The 20,629-nt window shown below is 47.9% G+C and overlaps 1 protein-coding gene across 1 annotated transcript; it reads right to left on the bottom strand.

Moving 5' to 3' along the window:
* Positions 1-346: 346 nt before the first annotated feature.
* ACTR1A (actin related protein 1A) lies at positions 347-19,971 on the bottom strand. The gene is made up of 11 exons (XM_068548461.1): positions 19,838-19,971; positions 9,389-9,453; positions 8,049-8,124; positions 7,213-7,338; positions 6,289-6,413; positions 4,854-5,070; positions 4,032-4,124; positions 3,249-3,423; positions 3,084-3,145; positions 2,323-2,363; positions 347-2,145 (listed from the first exon to the last, which is right to left on the bottom strand). Exons 1-11 carry the CDS (start codon positions 19,883-19,885, stop codon positions 2,043-2,045), a joined length of 1,131 nt encoding a protein of 376 aa, XP_068404562.1. The 5' UTR covers positions 19,886-19,971; the 3' UTR covers positions 347-2,042.
* Positions 19,972-20,629: the final 658 nt, after the last annotated feature.

Here is a 20,629-nt window from a genome sequence, read left to right on the forward strand (position 1 = left end):
TTAATCAGAATATCTGCGCGTGGGCCCTGGGAACTGTATTTTAATAGGCTTCTGACTTCAGAGATGTGAAGAGCTGGCCCCCTCACTTGGGGTGGAGTCTCATCCATGGGCTTGGGCTTGTGCACAGGCCTGGGACCCTCATTCCTGACCTGGTCTTCATTGTGAACACCATCTTCTCTGCATCCACCTGACAGGCTGGGGCTTGGGCTAAGGTCAGGCCAAGTCTGGCTGGTGCAACAGTGCCCTCTAGAGGACAGACTAGGCCCAGTCGCAGCCTCAGATCCCGGGCCCACAGCTCCTCCCTCCTCCCACCCTGCACTGGCTACAGACAGAGGCCCAGCTGATGTGTCTATTGGAACGAGTTTATTTTAAGTACACTGGGCCCCACCAGGCAACGTGGTTTGTGCGAGGCTGTGCGAGGGACAGGCTTGGGCTAAGGTGGGGGGGGTAGGTGAGCTGGTTAAGCACACTGCAGTCTGTGGGTCGCCACATCGCTTTCACACACACCTGCTGCTGCGGCCCACACCTGGCAGGGCCTTTGGTCGTTGGACGGCATGGGGGAGAATACTGCCTGGAATCTGGGATCAGGGCAGGTCTTGGTGTCACAGGTGAGGGTGCCGGTGAATATCTGCTAGCCCCAGCTTTGCACCATCTGGCCTGAAGAGCCTTGGGACCACTGCCAGGCCAGCCCAGTCCAGGGTAGGTACGTGGCCCCACTGGACCAGAGGAGGTGAGCCTGAGCCCATCAGCTCCTGGCATTCTTGCCTGGCCCCTCCCTAACCAAACAAGTACAAAGACAAGAATGGCACAAATCAGCCCAGAGGGGGCCATCTCGCCTCTACAACCTAGTCCCCCCTGGGTCAGCTAGCGTGGGAAAAGGCAACTTAATTGCAGCTCTTTCTCCAGTCCTAAGGAGGCTGGATCCCCAACACCCCTCCTTTGCTAGCAGCCTCCTGTTTCAGAAACTCCAACCAGCAACCAGCCTGTTGATTCCAGGCCGGTGAGCAAGTGGAAGAGGGAGAAAGAAAGAGGCTGGAGTGACTTTGAGTGTAGCCTCTGATCCCAAACGGTCCTGAGGCCTATGGATACTGTCAGTTCACCGTTAGCAGGGAGTGGCAGGGCCCTGGACGCTACGCTAAGCTTAGGTGCTGTAAACGTTAGTGTGAACAGGGTGACTGGTGGGCAGGAGGCAGTGAGCTCCCTCGCTCCAGTCCCTGTACTGAACAAACACTTCGATAAATAAAACTGAAGATGGCTTTGCCCATGGATGGATGGAAAGCAAGGGCCTGGGACCAACAGGCTCCTGAAACTCTCCCAAGATCCCCGGGTGGGGGTTGGGGGTTAGAGCGTTAACTCTGCCACCAATCAGAAGTAGCACTACTCCTGCCCTCCTCAAATGCCCAGTGTGGTCCTGGTCTCCAGGTGAAGCTGAGGGCACCCTGCCCCCTCCTGATACCGAAGTCTCAGTAACCACTCCTGGAGTGCTCTTCCAGCTTTCTAAACCCAAACTGCAACAAAACCAGACAGAACTCAACCCTGGCCCTCAGTCCGTAATCAAGAGGCATTGAGAGCAGAATGATGAGCAAGGGGAGGCAGCAGCTGCCTTGGGCCGCAGGGCACCCTGGGTGGGGTAGGGGTGGGGCTGGCCCAGCCTAGGATGGGCAGCAGCAAGGTCTCCCGGCGGTTGGGTTTACCTCCCTCTCTGTCTCCCTATGGTAGTAAACATAGTCCCACACAGCCAGCCAAAGACCCCGCTGACGGATCAGGGCCCTCTGCCAGCACTCTTCCCTGTCAGGGGCCAGTTAGTGGTCAACCCCAGGTCTCAGGCCGTCACCATCGTGCGTAGTTCATCGTCCTTTCTGGGCCCCAGGATCCCTGGGATCCCCGGGCCACACGGCACTCGCATATGCGCACACACTCGTAGCCACACACCCACACACACACTCATACACACAGGCAATTCCTCGCAAACACTCCGACTCAAGAAAGCGAGTTTTAAAGTGGAGTTAACTTCAGAGAGAGGTGAAGATGATGTCCCAATATTAGAAGGTTTTCCTGTGGATGGATCGGGCACCGTCTTCCTCATATTCCTTCTTAGAGACCCACATCTTTTTAAAGGTGTCCAGGGAGGCGAGGATGGAGCCCCTGGAGTGGAGGGAATCCAAAGGAACAATATCAGAGAAGGGGAGTGGGTATTCATGGAGCCAGCCAGTCCCCCTGGGGCCAAACCAGACCAGGCTTTTCTTTAAAGGGAGGGGGTGGTGAGGGGTAATCAATGCCTTTGCTTCCTGTTCCGCTCTTATGCCCAGAAGAGCTACTCACCCAATCCATGTGGAATACAGTCTCTCTTGCGGTGCAGATATCTGCAGGGGTGGGTGGAAAGAGGAATCTGAGACGTCCATCCTCCCCTCTCCCTTTCCCTGCCAGTACTCACCTTTATGGCCAATTCTCACCGCCTGTGAGAGCCGGTGGACACATGGATACATTTCAGTGGCTATATTTCATACAACAGGCTTTAAGTTATGTCCCTGCTGGACCCTGTGGCCTCTCTGGGGGGTACTGTGGCCAGCGTGCTCATCTGAAGAAACAGGTTCCCGGCATCCCTAAGTATCCATGGCTCCCAGGGAAGCTGGGGCTATGTGGGGGCAAAATTTGGCTCTGTCGGGGGCTGGTGGGAAGCAGATTGTACGGCAGGAACCACACTTCTCCATTCAGGATCCCTCCTTCCTCAGGCAGGCCAGCTCTCCTCAGCAGTCACTAAGATGTTAGACTGTGCCACAGGGGAGCAGCCAAAGTCAGTCTCCTGTCAGTGTTACAGTTTCCCTGAAAGCCCACATGTGGGGCCCTCAGCCTAGCACCCTGCCACATCTGGGTATCAGAACTGCCCCCTTTTGTGAAGAGGGAGAGTGAAGATGGGTCCTCCCCTCTGGCGGGTTTCAGGGGCAGAGTAGAAGCTGGGAGCCATCTGGCGGTGCCCGAAAAACTTGGGCAGAGCAGGAGGGGAGGCCACGCCACATGGCCCTCCAGATCCTTGGAGGCTCAGTTCCACCCAGCCCCTGGCCCCGCCCCCAGCATGCTCCTACCCTGATCTTCACATCTTTCGGAGCCAGTTTCTTCACTTCACTCAATAGCCTGTCACCAAAACCTGAATGGGCAGGAAAGGAGAATCTCACGTCAATTCTCTGGGCGTCTGGGCCCAGCAGTATGTGGAAGCTTCCTGGGGAAGGGCGCTGAGAGCAAAGACCAACCTTTGAACAGGGTGGAGCCTCCCGAAAGGACGATGTTAGAGAAAAGTGTGCGCCGCAGGTCCATGTCAGACTTCTGGATGGCGAACACCAGCACTTCATGGATGCCCTCGCTCTCCTCGCCGATCAGGTCCGGCCTGAACAGCAGCTCAGGTGCCCGGAATCGGGAAGGACCAATCTGTGGGGGGGCCGCAAGCTTCTCAGGCTGGGGTGGGGGCTGAGGTCCCTCTGGGGGTGGGAATGGAAGAGGGCCCTCTGCCCACGGCTTCGTAACCAGGTGGCTAGGAAGGCCACGCTCAGGCAAGACCTTGTAGGTCAAGGGCCCCAAGGAACAAAGAGAGGGCCCCTGGGAACAAAAAGGAACAAACAGGGCTCCTGGGAAACTACAGAGAGGAAGCTCCTGTGTGTAATCCTAGCTCTGGCACTTGCCAGCCAGAGACTTAACAGATGGATTCATTCATTTGTAGAAATTTCTTCCTATCAATGGAGGTCCAGGGAGATGGAACTCACCCTACACTGTGCCTAAGTGGTTAAGGACAGCACTATACCTCACCCTTCCTAATCCCATTCCGACCTAGGAAAATGCCTCTGGTGCCTCCTCCCCTCCACACAGGACAAGCAAAGTCCCTGGCACCTCACTCTGCAGGAGATGCTGCAGCTCAAGAGCTATGCGGCTCCAGGCAGACGGTGTGAAGGACCGGACTCCAGCCTGCCCGTGGGAAGTTTGGTTTGGGCCCAGAGCTTTTGGGGCCTGGGGGGCCTGAGGGGAGAGGTCCGGCCGCCTACCTCAATGGTGCTGCCGTCGGGCAGGTAGTACTGTGCCTTCTCCGTCTCTAGTGTCTCATCCTTCTGCGGGTTTATGGATAGGTAGCAGGCTCTCTGCAGAACCAAGCACAAGTCAGGCAGGCAGGAAACCTGGCGCCTACCCAGTCAAAGTCCCCGGGAGTGATGAGCTGCTGCAGAAATCTGCCCATTGCAGTGACTGCCCTAAAGGTCGTTAGAGCTGCATATCCTAAGTGCCACCCAGTGAGGGCTGACAGAAATCTCCCTGCCCCTTCTTAGCATATGCGTTTTCACCTGCTCCACCTTCCTGGTGGGCAAGCGTGGCAACTCAGCTTTCTGGATTTGGGTCTGAGACCACACCCTAGTTTTAGTCCAGACTCAGGTGTTTTTCTCCTACTACTCATACGGTTCTGGGTACCGCCTACCCAGCTCCGAGGTTACCTAGAGCTATAGGTGGCAGGAGGGTTCATTTTACCTAAAAAGAAAAAAGTATTCTGACTTCTTCAAGGATGTAAAAGAACGTACGTAATTTGTACGTAATGTATAAAAAACATTAAATAAACGAGCATGGGTGTGCTCATCACCCAGCTTAGGAAATAGAGGCAGCTCCCTTTCTACCACAAGACGGCAGCACTTTGGAAGGTGAATCCGTCGGGGTCAGGGGACCCAGCTGGAGATCATACAGCTGCCAGGAGGCCTGGCTGCGGAGGGCAGAGCCTGATCCCCAGGACAGGAGCTTCGCCGCTCTTCGCTTCAGGTCGCGGAGGTCCTGGCTGCTCTTCCCACTCCCTCTCCCAGCCCTGGGCCCACGGGGCCAACACTTACTTCTTTTATGGCCTTGACAATCTCAAACTCGGAGGATGAGTGGAAATCATAGCCTTCCTTGCGCAGGTAGAGGCGAAGGAAGCGAGAGACGTCCCGGCCAGCGATGTCGATGCGCATGATTGAGTGGGGCATGGCAAAGCCCTCGTAAATGGGCACAGCGTGGGTGACGCCATCCCCAGAATCCAGCACCACACCCGTGGTCCTGCCGGTGGCATAACTGAAGCAAAGGGGGCAAACCATCACCAACACCTGCCTCCTCACTCTGGGAAGAAACTCACTTCTTGCTAGAGTTCAATGTCAGCTAAACTAAAGCTGGGGCCTGCCTGCTCCAGAAGCCTTCGACTGGACTAAGTACGAAGGCAGCCTGAGCACTGAAGCAAGCAAGCCTGTAGTGTCTGAAGGAAAGGAGCTGAGCTTCTCCAAGCTCCTTCCCCAACCCCCAGCAGAGCAGGTCTTCTAACCGCAGGAGATGGCCTGGCCTTCAACTGCTTCAGGGACCCAGCCTGAGGGACAGTTTTTACTCTCTAGACAAGAGGAAAAAACTCAAATGCCTACAGGGGTCAGGCAGGAAAAGTGAATGAGTAAAAGAAAATAATATCTTCACTTTCATAAAAAACTAGCTTTTTCCCACATGGCCCTCTAGGTCTGTCCTTAGTTTTTTCTCTTTTGGTAAGGACAAGGGTACAGACATATATTTCTGTGATATGAGGGGAAAAACCCACAATGTTTCATAAATAGCAACTGACATTCTGCCTTCGTGTTGGGAGGACAACAGGCAATGGAGAGGACTGTGGTGAAGTCAAGTTTGCAAACCCTATCTAAAGTGCAGCTGCTACTTTATTTCAGCTCCAGCTGATTTTTGTTCTAGAGGAATGCAGGCCCAGCATTACCAGATCTTCCCATTTTTTCAGAGAAGCCAGAAATTTGGATTTTGATAGGGAATGTCCTAATTTTTAAATGCTGGCTCACAATTTTTTAACGGGGCCAAACACATGCCGTCTGTAGGTCACCAGTGTACGATCTCGGCAATATACCTAACCCTGGTGTGAGGCAGGTTGGGAGCATGACAGAATGATGCGGGTGTGAGAACAGGGAACACAGAGGTGTTTTCATCACGACCCTATCACCAGCCTTGCATAGCACCCGGCACAAGTAGGCCCTGAAATAATACCCGAAGTCATTACAGGGGCCTGCAGGGAGAGCTGTTGCAGCACATGGCCTTTCCAGCAGGCTGAGTGGAGAGCCTCTGGCACCAAACCAGCACGGAGTTACGAGACTGGGAGACAGCCTCAATGCTCCCTTTCCCACCATCCAACCTTCCCTGGCAGAGATGCTCAGGTGACTCTGAACCAACCCAAAGGAGAAGCAGCCTCGATTCTGCCAAAGGACTGCTTTCCCCACAAGGGGCCAGGCTAGCCAGCCAGCTGCTACTCACAGGCTGAGCACAGCTTGCATGGAGATGAAAAGGGCTGGCACATTGAAGGTCTCGAAGAAAACTTCAGCAGCTCGTTCCCGGTTTTTCCGTGGGTTTAAAGGCGCCTCCGTCAGGAGCACAGGATGCTGGTGAAAGATGCCCAGACGGCAATCAGGGCGAGGCCAGATTCCCACCCCTCATTAGTACTGTGTGGCTGGCTGGAGAGCTCAGGCGACCTTTGTCAGCCTCTCTCCAAAAAAGGACAAACTGGGCTTGTCACCTATCCCCACCCAAGTCAGTTTCTCAACTTTCTAAATTCACACCCCCTTTAAAGTCTCATTCTGTCCTCATCCCCTACTCCCCTCCTTGTCTTCCAAGATTCTTATATAGGTCCTTGTACCTACTGTATAGCTCCAATTGTCAAGATTTTGCTAAACTCTAAATTTGGAATTATTACGATAAAAATAATAGTTAAAAAATTTTTTTCAAAATAGAAAGTTGAATTTCAATATTGACTGTACTTTTAAAAAATGGAACATATCCCTCCCCCGGAAATTCTGATAAGCCTAGTATGCACCTTCCTTTTGTGTTTCTGAGTTGAGACTTCCTTTCTTAGAAGGTAAAGAGTATAGGCTCTGAAGTCTGAAAGACGTGGGTTTGAATCCCAGCTCTACTACTCTGTTCACTGGGTGATCTTAAAAACACCACCTGGCTTCTCTGACCTTCTGTTCCCTTGTTTATAAAATGGAGATAATACTACCTGTATCTCATAGGAGTGCTGTGAAGATTAAATGCGAACATGTCTGGAAAGCACATGGCCTGGTGCCTAGAACATAAGACTCAAAACGCTCGTGGCAGTTATCATCGTCATCCACCTTATCTCTGAGGTAGGGGCTCTGCCTGCTCTGCACACCCCGCAGGGGCACCTGAACATAGGACCCTCACCTCCTCTGAGAAAGTCTGCAGCTGGTCCTTAGAATAGACGTATTGCCAGATGCGCTCCATGTCGTTCCAGTCCTTGACGATGCCGTGCTCCATGGGGTAGCGGATGGAGAGCAGTCCTCGGTGCTCCTGGGGGCAGAGAGCAGCACTTACAGCAGCAGCCAGCCTCTCAGCAGAGCTGCCAGGTGGGCCCTGCTCTTCCAGGGCCTGCAGTCCTCAACCACAGCTAAGGGCGGGCCACCCAGCCTCCAAGTCTCTAAACTGTATGCTGCGAACTGTACTCGGTGCCCAATCAGCTGGCAAAGCAGAGGGCTTCTGCATTTCCGTGGGCCGCTGGGTGGCACCCTCCTCATTGCCTGGTTCCAGGACACAATCTCCTGGCACTTGCAACCAAGGTTGGCAACAATGATTCTGTTGTTCTGCTTCTAGAAGCTGCCTGAGGGCTCTGCCAAACTGTGCTAATTAACTTATCCCCAGGGTATCCCAGCTAGAATCTCCCCCTAATCACTTCTGCCAAAAAAATAACGAAGCCAGTCAACTTAATCATTGGCAATGTAGTGACAGAGTACAGAAGGAAGGCTAAAGCCCTCTTTTCTAGACTGGTCTCTATATCCCAAAGTGGGGTTCCAGATATATTTTCTCCAAAACCAGAGGCTGTTCCTGGGAGAAAGAAACCAACTAGGTTTACTCTCTCTAGAATGAGAGAGTGAAAGGGGAGAGTTCAAGAGGAAATTGCTCCTTTTACTCATGGCCATGTCCCACTGTGGGACACTGCCCGAGTGGGGAATAATGAAGGTCCCCTGCTGGCTTGAGGTTTCTTCAATAGGACGGGGGATTACCTCCGCTTTGGGGCCAATGAAGATGTCGCCTTCGAGGGCACCTGCCATGACACGAACGTGCTTGGGTCTGCCCACACTACAAAAGAGAGCGGGGAGGTCCATCACTTTTCATTTCATGACACAACACATGACAGAACACGGGAAGGATGTACTGATGCACGTACTTGGATGGGAAGAAATATACTCAATTCTACTGTGATTATTGTTGAGGAATGAGATTATAGTTGATTTTGATTTTCTTCTTTCTACTTTTCTGCACTTCCCACAATTTCTATAATAAACATGTATTATTTTATTTTTTTGTATTTATTATTTTAAGTCATTTGTATTTCATATATTTATTATATTTATATTATTTTATAAGTTATTAAAACAAATTCTGGAGGATTCAATACCTCTAGTTCTTCTTTTTCCACAGTATATATGCAGATCAAGAGAGACAGAGAAACAAGAATTCATTTAGATCGATTAACTCAAAAAGTTTTTGTGTCCTTAGCCTCCTGCCCAGGCCTCCTATTAAGGAAAACTGTGATGTTGTAACTGACAGATGGCCTTTCTTCCTTCTTCTGCTGCTTTGAGCCCCTTTCCCAGGCACCCGTGCCCTTTTCCTGCCTGCAATCTCTCTGCCTTAGGAAGAAAGTGCTGAGAAACAAACTCATTCTTGGGCTTCCCCGGGGGTGCAATGGTTAAGAACCTGCCTGCCAATACAGGGGACACGGGTTCAAGCCCTGGTCCGGGAAGATCCCACATGCTGCGGAGCAACTAAGCCCCAACTAAGCCCGTGTACCACAACTACTGAGCCTGCGCTCTAGAGCCCGCGTGCCACAACTACTGAAGCCCGTGCGCTTAGAGTCTGTGCTCCACAACAAGAGAAGCCACTGCAATGAGAAGCCCTCGCGCCACAACTAGAGAAAGCCCGCGCGCAGCAACGAAGACCCAATGCAGCCAAAAATAAAAATAAATAAATTTATTTAAAAAACCCCAAAAACTCATTCTCACTAGGACGGTAGGTATGGTTTAATGTTAAACCCCATCCTGGGCGATAGGAGAATTTTAAGAAGAGGGTTCCATGAAGAGACTGTCATCCAAAGCAATGAGTCACCAATGATAACATTTTTGGCATCAGATAAAATCAAATAAAAAAAAATTCACCTCTCGGATTGTACCCTGCAGGCAACTGTCTGCTTACTCCAAAAGCCAGCTCCTGTCCCTTGCTTGTTGTTTTGAGTACCAAGGCTGACCCAAATGAGAGATCCTTTCTCCCTAAAAGATGGAGGGCTGACACCATAATAAAGCTGACAAGCCTCCCAAGCTTCTGACTAAGCTACAGAATGACTTACTAGTTTGGAAAGCAGTATTTGGGGATCTGATCACCAGCAAAACCAGCTTTAATCACACCGGATCCCTGAGGAGAGAGAGAAAGAGAAGTCACAATGTCACAAAAACAAGAGGAGATATATATCATACAGTATGTATAATATGGTTCCATCTTTACTTTAAAAAGAGAGAGACCTTATACTTATGTATACTATAACCACTTGTATGAGAATCTGAACAGTGAACGCACACCAAAGGGAGGGCAGTGGGGCTGGGGATGGTGAGGGGCATTTCTATTGCATACTCTGAATATTATTTGATTTTTATGTATTCTTTGACTTTTCTACATTGAACATGTTTTACTTTCGGAATTAAAAAGGGAAATTAATATTAATAAAGGGGAGAAATAAAAGAGCTCTTGAGGAGAGAAGAGGAAAGTGACTAGAAGCACCAAAGCAGCCAAGTTTAGGAACATAACCAAGGTGGAAAGAGCGCACGATTCTGTTATACCACCACGGAACGCTTCTAACCTACTTTCCCAGCTCAGACCCAAACTATCCCTGCCCTCCAAGGCCTCTATGACAGACACCACCATGAGCGCTGCCATACTTGAAGTTAACTCCAATATGACACATGTTGTCTGGTTCTGACTACAGGGGCAGACCACTATGCTTTGTGGGGGGTTTGTGGTTGTTGTTTTGTTTTTTCACTATGCTTTGCTTTACCTGTTGGTCTCTTGAGGTAAAGAGCGAGAAAGCCCTAAAGCACTGTCTGAGAAGAATCTGATGTCTCCCACCATCATCTCTGGTACCACCCGGGCCCAGCCAAAGTAAACATTGACTCTGGACATCAACTCCACGCAGGACAGATGTCGAGGCCTGATACTGCTTGAGATTCACCCTGTTTTCTTCCTTCTTAATTCTTCTACCACCACACCTGATACCCTCGTCCTTCCACCCCCCAACACAGTTTGCAGCTGCAAGTGTAATTAGGGCAAGACTTTTCCTGCTGCATGTTGACCACTTCTCCTGGGGCGAGTGTAATATTGATATTTCCAGGACCTACACAGCAAGCAGTAAATACATCAGGAGAGCTAACTAGCCAAGGTTACCTTGGTACCAAAGGCTTCCTGGCAACAGCCCTGGATCCCTCTCTGTCTCTTATTTATTTATTTTTTTTATATTTTTATTTTTTTAACATCTTTATTGGAGTATAATTGCTTTACAATGGTGTGTTAGTTTCTGCTTTATAACAAAGTGAATCAGTTATACATATACATATGTTCCCATCTCTCCTCCCTCTTGTGTCTCCCTCCCTCCCACCCTCCCTATCCCACCCCTCTAGGTGATCACAAAGCACTGAGCTGATCTCCCTGTGCTATGTGGTTGCTTCCCACTAGCTATCTATTTTACATTTGTTAGTGTATATATGTCCATGCCACTCTCTCACTTTGTCACAGCTTACCCTTCCCCCTCCCCATATCCTCAAGTCCATTCTCTAGTAGGTCTGTGTCTTTATTCCCGTCTTGCCCCTAGGTTCTTCATGACTTTTTTTTTTTTTTTCCTTAGATTCCATATATATGTGTTAGCATACGGTATTTGTTTTTCTCTTTCTGACTTACTTCACTCTGTATGACAGACTCTAGGTCCATCCATCTCACTACAAATAACTCAATTTCGTTTCTTTTTATGGCTGAGTAATATTCCATTGTATATATGTGTCACATCTTCTTTATCCATTCATCTGTTGATGGACACTTAGGTTGCTTCCATGTCCTGGCTATTGTAAATAGAGCTGCAATGAACATTTTGGTACATGACTCTTTCTGAATTATGGTTTTCTCAGGGTATATGCCCAGTAGTGGGATTGCTGGGTCGTATGGTAGTTCTATTTTTAGTTTCTTAAGGAACCTCCATATTGTTCTCCATAGTGGCTGTATCAATTTACATTCCCACCAACAGTGCAAGAGGGTTCCCTTTTCTCCACACCCTCTCCAGTCTGCTCTTCTATAGGAGAAGGGCAGGGGGTGGGGTGGGGTGAGATGGGTCATCCTGGTGCCTGATCGTAGCAAGACAGAGGGAGGAGGTAAGAAGTGGTTGAAGGACAGGGAAAGCAGTATGGGAGGAGAGCAGGGCAAGCCAGTTCTCTAAGACAGCAGGAACCTCTGCCAACAGAAAAAACAGGAGACAATGTGCAAACTCATTGGCCTGGGCAGAACAGCAAGGAGCCTGGAAAAGGTGCAGCTGTAAACTGAGCTCAAAGACTGGGAAGGAGGAAAAGACTATCTTACTGCAAACCCAAGGGCTCTGGGACAGCAGCACAGCTAGTGAGAAGAACACTGTACAAGAGAACTCTGGGAACTTGTGAGCTCAAGCTTCCAATAATTGCCTACTGCCTTCATCTGGGTGTGGTGATGCCAGCAGACTAACTGGATCTCCTGGTAGAGGTTGAAAACAAGAAAAGTAATCTAGAGTCTGTGCTTCAGACTCTAGAATTTTTTTTTTTTTTTTTTGGCCGTACCGCGTGGCATACGGGATCTTAGTTCCCTGACCAGGGATTGAACCTGTGCCTCCCACAGTAGAAGCGCAGTGTTAACAACTGGATCGCCAGGAAAGTTCCTAGATATTTTTAAGAGATGATTTTCCTGGATATTTGAGTTTGAGTTTACTAGCAAAAGGACTGGAGGCTGAGTGACAAGGCAGATTAAGATGTTAGGTTCTTTTCTTTCTCTCCATCCTTCCCAGCAAGAGTATAACAGGCCCAGTTCAAATACCACCACCTTGCTCCTGAAGAATAATCCCCAGTTGGAATTAATTATCCTCTTCCTATTATCTCCCCAAATCACCATTACCTGTTTTACTAGGTAGCATAAATTTCATTCTGCTTTTTTTAAAAAAATATATATATACTTTTTTTATTAATTTTATTTATTTATGGCTGTGTTGGGTCTTTGTTTCTGTGCGAGGGCTTTCTCCAGCGGGGGCCACTCTTCATCGCGGTGCGCGGGCCTCTCACTATCGTGGCCTCTCTTGTTGCGGAGCACAGGCTCCAGACGCGCAGGCTCAGTAGTTGTGGCTCACGGGCCTAGTTGCTCCGCGGCATGTGGGATCTTCCCAGACCAGGGCTCGAACCCGTGTCCCCTGCATTGGCAGGCAGACTCTCAACCACTGCGCCACCAGGGAAGCCCCATATATATACTTTTGATGTGGACCATTTTTTTAAGTCTTTATTGAATTTGTTACAATATTGCTTCTGTTTTATGTTTGTTTTTTTTTTTTGGCCGTGAGGCATGTGGGCTCTTAGCTCCCCGACCAGGGATCGAACCCGCACCCCCTGCATTGGAAGGCGAAGTTTGAACCACTGGGCCGCCAGGGAAGTCCCCTCATTCTGCTTTCTATTCGGATTTATGGTTTCCACTTTTGTCTCTTTTCAGCGCAAATTCCTTGAAGTCAGAGACTCTGTATATCAGCAGTATCTCACATGTGCAAGGTACTTGAATAGATGCTGGCTGACTAAAATGAAAACCAAGCTCAAATCATTGAGCTGATGAAGCCTGAAGTATGGAACCTGAATGAGCAGCTGGAATGCCAGAAGCCCCAGGCAGAGGTGGTACAGGGAAGGCAAAGGCAGTGTTGGGAATGAAGCTGGGTCTGGTGGAACCAGACCCAGCTTGTCCCTGCAGTTCCACGAGCTGCCTGGCAGGCCAGCTGAAGAATGGGTGAAGAATGGGTGGGGATGGGGGAGCCGGCTGAGTTGCCTCTACTCTGCGCAAGCCATACCATAAGAGCATATAAAAGGGGCATGTCAATTTCTTCAGGGTCATGTCAATTTCTTTAACAGTATTTGTAACTAGGAACTGTATACCTGGCAAATGAGCTGCCACTCTGTTATTCACTCTGGCAAACAAATGCCAAGTAAACAAATGCCTTTTAGAAGCTACTTGAAAAAGTAGTCTCATTAAACATTTGATTTTGGGGACTCGAGTCTGCTGCCAGCCACCACTGACAATTCTCCTTCTGATGCAGGCAAACGAATAGCAAATCCTTCAGCAAGGCTCTCCCAGTACCTGCTGGCTATAGGCCTTGTGGCTTGGGCAACCTTATCCTGAGCACTGATTATTCTTGACATGCTGGGAAGGAGGCTAGCTGTCTGACATTTTACAAGTGGGAAGAGGATGCTGAGAGGTGGAGCCTCAGATTCTAGGATACTGGTGGCCCATTTTGGCCCAAAGACATATTTTGTTTGGCCCACAAAGTAGTTTTTTTTTAAATAATTAATTAATTTATTTATTTTTGGCTGCGTTGGGTCTTTGTTGGTGCACGTGGGTTTTCTCTAGTTGCGGCTATTCTTTGTTATGGTGCGTGGGCTTCTCATTGAGGTGACTTCTCTTGTTGAGGAGCATGGGCTCTAGGCGCGTGGGCTTCAGTAGTTGTGGCTCTTGGGCTCTAGAGCACAGGCTCAGTAGTTGTGGCACACGGGCTTAGTTGCTCCGCAGCATGTGGGATCTTCCCGGACCAGGGCTCGAGCCTGTGTCCCCTGCATTGGCAGGCGGATTCTTAACCACTGCGCCACCAGGGAAGTCCCCCACAAGGTAGTTTTTTAAAAACAACTTTATTGAGATAAAATTCACATGCCGTACAATTTACCCATTTAAGGTATGTAATTCAGTGGTTCTTAGTATAGTCACAGAGTGTACAATCATTCACCACAATCTAATTTTAAAACTTTTTCATCATCCCCCAAAGAAACGCTGTATCCATTAGCAGCCACTCTCCATCCTTACCACCACCAACCCCCAGCCCTAGGCAACTACTAATCTACTTTCTGTCTCCATAGACCACAAACTACTTTTACATTAACTTCTAACAGTTAAAAAATTAGAGATTGCACATGAAATTTAATACTTCTGATTTCTCTTGAAAAATCAGAAGACATGGCAACACTGGGCCTGCATTCCTACATGGGGACAACTGGCTGGAAATGAGAAGCAGCTGGCCCTTTGGTCAGGTGTGCCCAGTGCACCTTCCAGATTCCTCACACTGTCGTTAAGGCTACCTTCTCCCCCCGGCTACCCCGACCTTTTTAATGTATCTGCTTGGCCTCCGCAGGCATTGAGTTCGAGACCCCTATTCTAGACATGCTTTCTAGCTTGATGTGAAGCACATCCATGGCTCTCAAAATACACATAATTGAATAGTGAGATTATCTCTGCAAGCCACCTCCTCTTCACTCTCTCCGTCAGACTACGGATGGATTCTTGCTGCAGTTGTATAACCAACAGCCTGAAAGTCACACCACAAGTGACGGTGTTACATAAATATATTGACTTCATTTCCTCAGCTAATTCTAGTGTCCCTTAAACTTAAGTTAATCAGCAGATCTTAAGAGCTGATGACAATCAACAGATGAATGGATAAAGAAGATGTGGCACATATATACAATGGAATATTACTCAGCCATAAAAAGAAACGAAATTGAGTTATTTGTAGTGAGGTTGATGGACCTAGAGTCTGTCATACGGAGTGAAGTAAGTCAGAAAAAGAAAAACAAATACCGTATGCTAACACATATATATGGAATCTAAAAAAAAATGGTTCCGAAGAACCTAGGGGCAGGACAGGAATAAAGACGCAGATGTAGAGAATGGACTTGAGGACACGGGGAGGGGGAAGGGTAAGCTGGGACAAAGTGAGAGAGTGGCATGGACTTATATATACTACCAAATGTAAAATAGATAGCTAGTGGGAAGCAGCTGCATAGCACAGGGAGATCAGCTCAGTGCTTTGTGACCACCTAGAGGGGTGGGATAGGGAGGTTGGGAGGGAGATGCAAGAGGGAGGAGATATGGGGATATATGTATATGTATAGCTGATTCACTTTGTTATAAAGCAGAAACTAACACACCATTGTAAAGCAATTATACTCCGATAAAGATGTTAAAAAAATAAAAAGAGCTGATGACAAATTGTTAAAAAAAAAGAGACAATTAGTGAAATTTGAACATTGACTAGATATTTGATGATATTAAGGAATTATTATTAATTTTATTAGGTTTGATAATAGTATATTGGTTACGTTTTTAAAAGAGTGTGGGGACTTCCCTGGTGGCACAGTGGATAAGACTCCGCACTCCCAATGCAGGGGGCCAGGCTTCGATCCCTTGTCAGGGAACTAGATCCCAAATGCATGCCACAACTAAGGAACCCGCCTGCCACAACTAAGAACTGGTGCAACCAAATAAGTAAAAAATTAAAAAATAAATAAATGATAAAATAAAAGAGTGTGGAAGAGGGAAGTGGGTGGGAATGTACATTGGCCAAGAGTTGATAACCATTTCAGCTAGGTGATGGATACGTGGATGTTTGTTATACTATTCCCCCTCCTTTTGTTTATATTTGAAATTTTCTATAATAAGGAGAGCTGGCAAATAAGATGATAACACTTAAGTAAAAATTCAAAACATAAATACTATACACACACACATTATAAAATACATGTGTCCATAAAATCATGGATGGAAAGGAGCACATCAATTTTACGATTATGGTTTGCTTCTGGGGTTATGTCTGGACCAGAAAGAAAGGATAGGATTGTAGATGGGTACAAAGAGGCTTCAATTATATCTCTAACGTTTTATTTCTTAAAAAAATATGAAGCAAATATGGCAGATGACATTTATTAAATCTGGGTGGAAGACACATGCTACATGGGTGCTTGTTATATACTTCTCTGAACTTTTCTGTGTGTTTAAATTTTCCCACTTTTCAAAAAGGGGGCTGAAGCAGCATAACATTCCCCCCAAACAGTTAAATTCTTAGCTTGAAAAACTTGTAAAGATCTGGTATTGTTCCTGCATTTAGGCCCACACAGTATGGTCACGAAGACAATCTTAAAATTGACCAGAATGTTGATCCATTTTAGGAAAGAACTTAACCTTCGAGATCTTCACAAAGATTTGAGCTTCAGAATAAACGTAGTATTCTAATCAAAGTGTTGTGGTCCTCAGAATGTGGCCTGGGAGCTGCCCTCCTCTTTCTTGTATTACTATCTATGATATGCCTTTGGGAAGAATGACTTATGTTTGTTTGTTTGTTTATTTATTTATTTATGGCTGCATTGGGTCTTCGTTGCTGTGTGCGGGCTTTCTCTAGTTGTGGCGAGCGGGGGCTACTCTTCGTTGCGGTGTGCGGGCTTCTCATTGTCATGGCTTCTCTTGTTACAGAGCACGGGCTCTCGGCACGCGGGCTTCAGTAGTTGTGGCACGCAGGCTCAGTAGCTGTGGCTCGTGGGCTCTAGAGCACAGGCTTAGTAGTTGTCGCGCACAGGCTTAGTTGCTCCGCAGCAAGTGGGATTCTCCCAGACCAGGGCTCGAACCCATGTCCCCTGCATTGGCAGGCGGATTCTTAACCACCGCGCCACCAGCGAAGTCCCATGACTTATGTTTTTTAAAATACCAATCACTTTATTGTTGTCATTGTCATTAAAGCGTGCACACACACACACACACCCCTCCATTTTCCTCAATAAATTCTGATGAACTGGTTTGGTGCCAGAATTGGATGAAAGGGGTGGTCAACAATTGTCTTAAGACTGGGAAAGGCTGTGAACTGATAATGGGGCTGTTCTCTCTTTTCCCTGCTTTCTTTGCTCTCCTTTCTTTTAATTACACTCTTTATTTATTTATTTATTTTTAAAATAAATTTATTTTATTTTTGGCTGCATTGGGTCTTTGTTGCTGCATGCGGGCTTTCTCTAGTTGCAGCGAGCAGGGGCTACTCTTCGTTGCAGTGCGCGGGCTTCTCATTGAGGTGGCTTCTCTTGCTGTGGAGCACGGGCTCTAGGCACGCGGGCTTCAGTAGTTGTGGCACGCAGGCTCAGTAGCTGTGGCTCGTGGGCTCTAGAGCACAGGCTCAGTAGTTGTGGCACACGGGCTTAGTTGCTCCGCAGCATGTGGGATCTTCGCAGACCAGGGCTCGAACCCGTGTCCCCTGCGTTGGCAGGCAGATTCTTAACCACTGCACCACCAGGGAAGCCCTAATTACACTCTCTTTAGCCCAGAAATAAAATTGTGGCAGCATGGTAAGCTATGGAGCTGTTGAATCTGCTAGAGACACATTCTCAAAACATAAAGTTGGCTCAAATATTTCAAATGATTTTTCCTATCCATCTTTCACTTTGAAACAAAACAAAACTCTCTAAATATCAAACAGCAAGAACTACCTGAGGCCCCATATCTAAAACTGTGGCAGATGCTCAGTAAATCCTAGTGGGAAAATTACTTAAGTTTCTCCTATTTTACCTTTTGGTGGGATTGTTGGCATAATAAAGGAAATGTTTTCCCAGAAAAAAGCAAGTCTATTCCTTAAGTCTTAAAACTGAAAATGCACCACTGCTTTGATGCATTTCAAATACACTACCAAGAAAGAGAAAGAAGGAACTAAGAAGCATTTGCTTAAGTGACATTAAAGAAAATGGATGGAGATAGAACTGCTGCCTGACAAATCCAGAAGCAAAGGATCTGGTGGGATGGACGGACTACTCCTTCTGCACTGCTGATGAAAACAGGAGATTGCTAATTTCTTTTTTTTTTTTCCTTTTTAAAACTAAGAAAAAGGCAGATGAAGCACACACAAACTGGCTGAAGATAGAAATAGTGTTCTCTGAAAATCAACATCAAGAACAAGGAGTCCTACTCAACCCTGTGCAGTAACTAACTAGGCTCCCCCCACCCCCCCACAATCCTTTATTTAGGGACATCTTTGTTACCGTGGTAGAGATATTCAGTCATTTATCCCCCCACCCATCAGTAAAATTAAAAACCTGATGTGCACATAGTGGTGTCAGGCCCTAGATACTGTATGTGGGAGGGAGGTGAGGAAAGAGAGAGTAATGAAAAACGAAGGAATACCATTTTTTTCCCACCAGGGCTTAATAGTCTAATGAAGCAGACAAAAAAAAAAAAAAAAAAAAAATTTCTCCCCAACATGAGATGTCTCACTGAGCTCAACCTCCTTCCTGAAGAGAAGGAAAGCTAACCAAAGAAGCACCGTTCCTTGGAAAAAGTGAGGAATTTAGAACCCAATCCTAATCTGAGTCTTGGCTCCTTAATTCATAAACCAGGTGGTTTGAATACTGTTAGTTAACCTCTCCAAGCCTCACTTTTCTGCATATTTCAAGTCCTATCTACATATCAGTGTTGAAGCTTAAATGAGATGATGCAAATGAAAGGACCTTGCAAGTGCGCAAGGTCCCAAGGGCTGAATCAACGGAGCGAATCTGACAGTCAGCTTAAGACAGAATTGGCAGTTTTTCCTCAATGGAGGGACTCAGAGACTTAGAAGGGGATTAGAAAGGTAGCAACCAATCTCCGTGAGACCAAACCTTTGAGTGGAAGACAGAAATCCATTTTTTTTTTTTTAACAACTGCCTCTTTCCGCCAAAAATAAGAGCTGTGTTTAGATTCTTTCCATTTGTCACTACTGATGCATTTGCGTGGGGTACTATCAAGAGGAATAATGAAGCACCGGATTTAGGGCACCTACACTGTGCGACCTTGGGCTAACTTTTACCTCTTCGCGCTTCAGTTTTCACACTTGTAAAACGAGGTTCAAAATTCCTGCCTCAACTATTCACCCGGTTTTTGTGAGGATCCAGTTCGAATGTATGTGAAACCCCCGTGTAAGCGCTAGAGCGCCTGGCAAATATTATGTTTAGTAATTTTTTCCCCCAGAAACTAGGCGTTCCGAAGAGGAAGGTACCTCCCTACTTGCTTTGTCACTCTCCTTTCTTCTCGACTTTTATTAACTCTGTAATTTATAATCACAGAAAAAAGTGAAATCCTAAATCCATTTCTGGCACCAGACCCTCGGGCCCCACCCAGGTACACCGCCAAGCCTTCCGGCCGGCTCGGAATCTAAGGAACCTTAGCCCTTCTCCACCAGCAGGCGGGCCCTAGCCAGTCAGGCCGCACCACTGGGAGTCCCAGAAACCAATCCCAACAGCCCTCGTGCACCGCCCCGCCCCTTAGAGTGGCGAAACACTATGGCGGCTCGGAAGAACGACAGGGGCGCGAGCCAATCACTGCAGAGGGCTGCCCTCATCCTGCAAGGCCCAGAGGCGGGGTCATCGGTCAAGATGGAGAACCAGAGGAGCCAATAGAGTTATCGGAAACTGGGGAGGGGCGGGCGCCGGGCACTCACAGAGAGGTTAAGGCCCCTCGAGCCAAGGGCCCAAGGACCCTGCCTGGACTACAACCCTTCCCTTTATCCATCCCAAGGTTCTCCATCCTACGGTTGCTGGCCGGCTGGCCGCCCTGTCTGCGGACTACGGGTCGGGGGAGGACGGAGGCGGCGGCGGCTGAACCCGCCTGACAGGCCGGGCCAGTGACAAAGAGCCGGCGGCCCAGACTGAAACACGGGAAGCGATCCCTTCGGGGAGGAGAGCATAAGCCCCGCTAGGGGGATGCAACTCACGTTGTCGATCACGACAGGCTGGTTGGCGATCACATCGTAGGACTCCATGGCAGAGGAATCTCTCCTTCCGAGGAGGGAACTGCCAGCCTGGTCCGCCGCTAACGCCACTGACACACATGCGCAGTCTAGCCGGCGGTACAGGGCCGCCAGGGAGCGGCCGACCTCGCTTCCGAAGAACTACAACACCCAGCATGCCTTGCACCTGAGTTAGAAATCCAGGCGGCTTCGGAGCCCCGCCTATTTTAAGGGACGGGGCATCGCGTTTCCGACGCACAGTACCCTGGGCTTTGGGATATGTAGTCCCTTTGAAGCGATTCGCAGTGCATGCTGAAATATGTAGTCCTGAGTACTTGCCTGTAGTTCGGTTTGGATTGATCAGTAACTCGTGGATGTTTGGATTTTACAGATGAGTCCTTCCACTCCCTACCGTGGACAATTTGAGGTTGCCATGTTCTTACATGGGTCTATAAGACATTAATAAACATCTATTACAAAGTAAACAGTTTCTAAACATCTATTACCATCACACTCTAATAAAAGGAAATTTTAATACACACGGGGAGGAACCTATTCCCAGAACAAAGGAAAATAATTTATATTGTATAAAATTTGCTTTTTTTGAAAAAAAAGTACATTTTGGTTGATTTTCTCATTTTTTTCCTGGATAGGTGTAAACTTGGCAACATGCTAACATTGGTCTGAAGACTGGCATTTGGAACTACTGGTATAGATGATCTTTTGGTCATTAAAACATCGTTCATCTAATAGCTTCAGTAACAGTATATCTTTAAT

Source organism: Eschrichtius robustus, chromosome 7 (assembly GCF_028021215.1).
Source record: "Eschrichtius robustus isolate mEscRob2 chromosome 7, mEscRob2.pri, whole genome shotgun sequence".
In the NCBI taxonomy this organism is placed as follows: domain Eukaryota; kingdom Metazoa; phylum Chordata; class Mammalia; order Artiodactyla; family Eschrichtiidae; genus Eschrichtius; species Eschrichtius robustus.

What these genes read in the sequence shown, in the direction of transcription:
- ACTR1A (XM_068548461.1), bottom strand. Translation starts at nt 19,885, where the DNA reads ATGGAGTCCTACGATGTGATCGCCAACCAGCCTGTCGTGATCGACAAC. An exon ending in CCGACGGCAGCACCATTGAG is followed by an intron (nt 3,424 to 4,031) that starts GTAGGCGGCCGG and finishes GCCCCCCCACAG; the next exon opens with ATTGGTCCTTCCCGATTCCG. An exon ending in CGAAAGATGTGAAGATCAGG is followed by an intron (nt 2,364 to 3,083) that starts GTAGGAGCATGC and finishes CCACCCCTGCAG; the next exon opens with ATATCTGCACCGCAAGAGAG.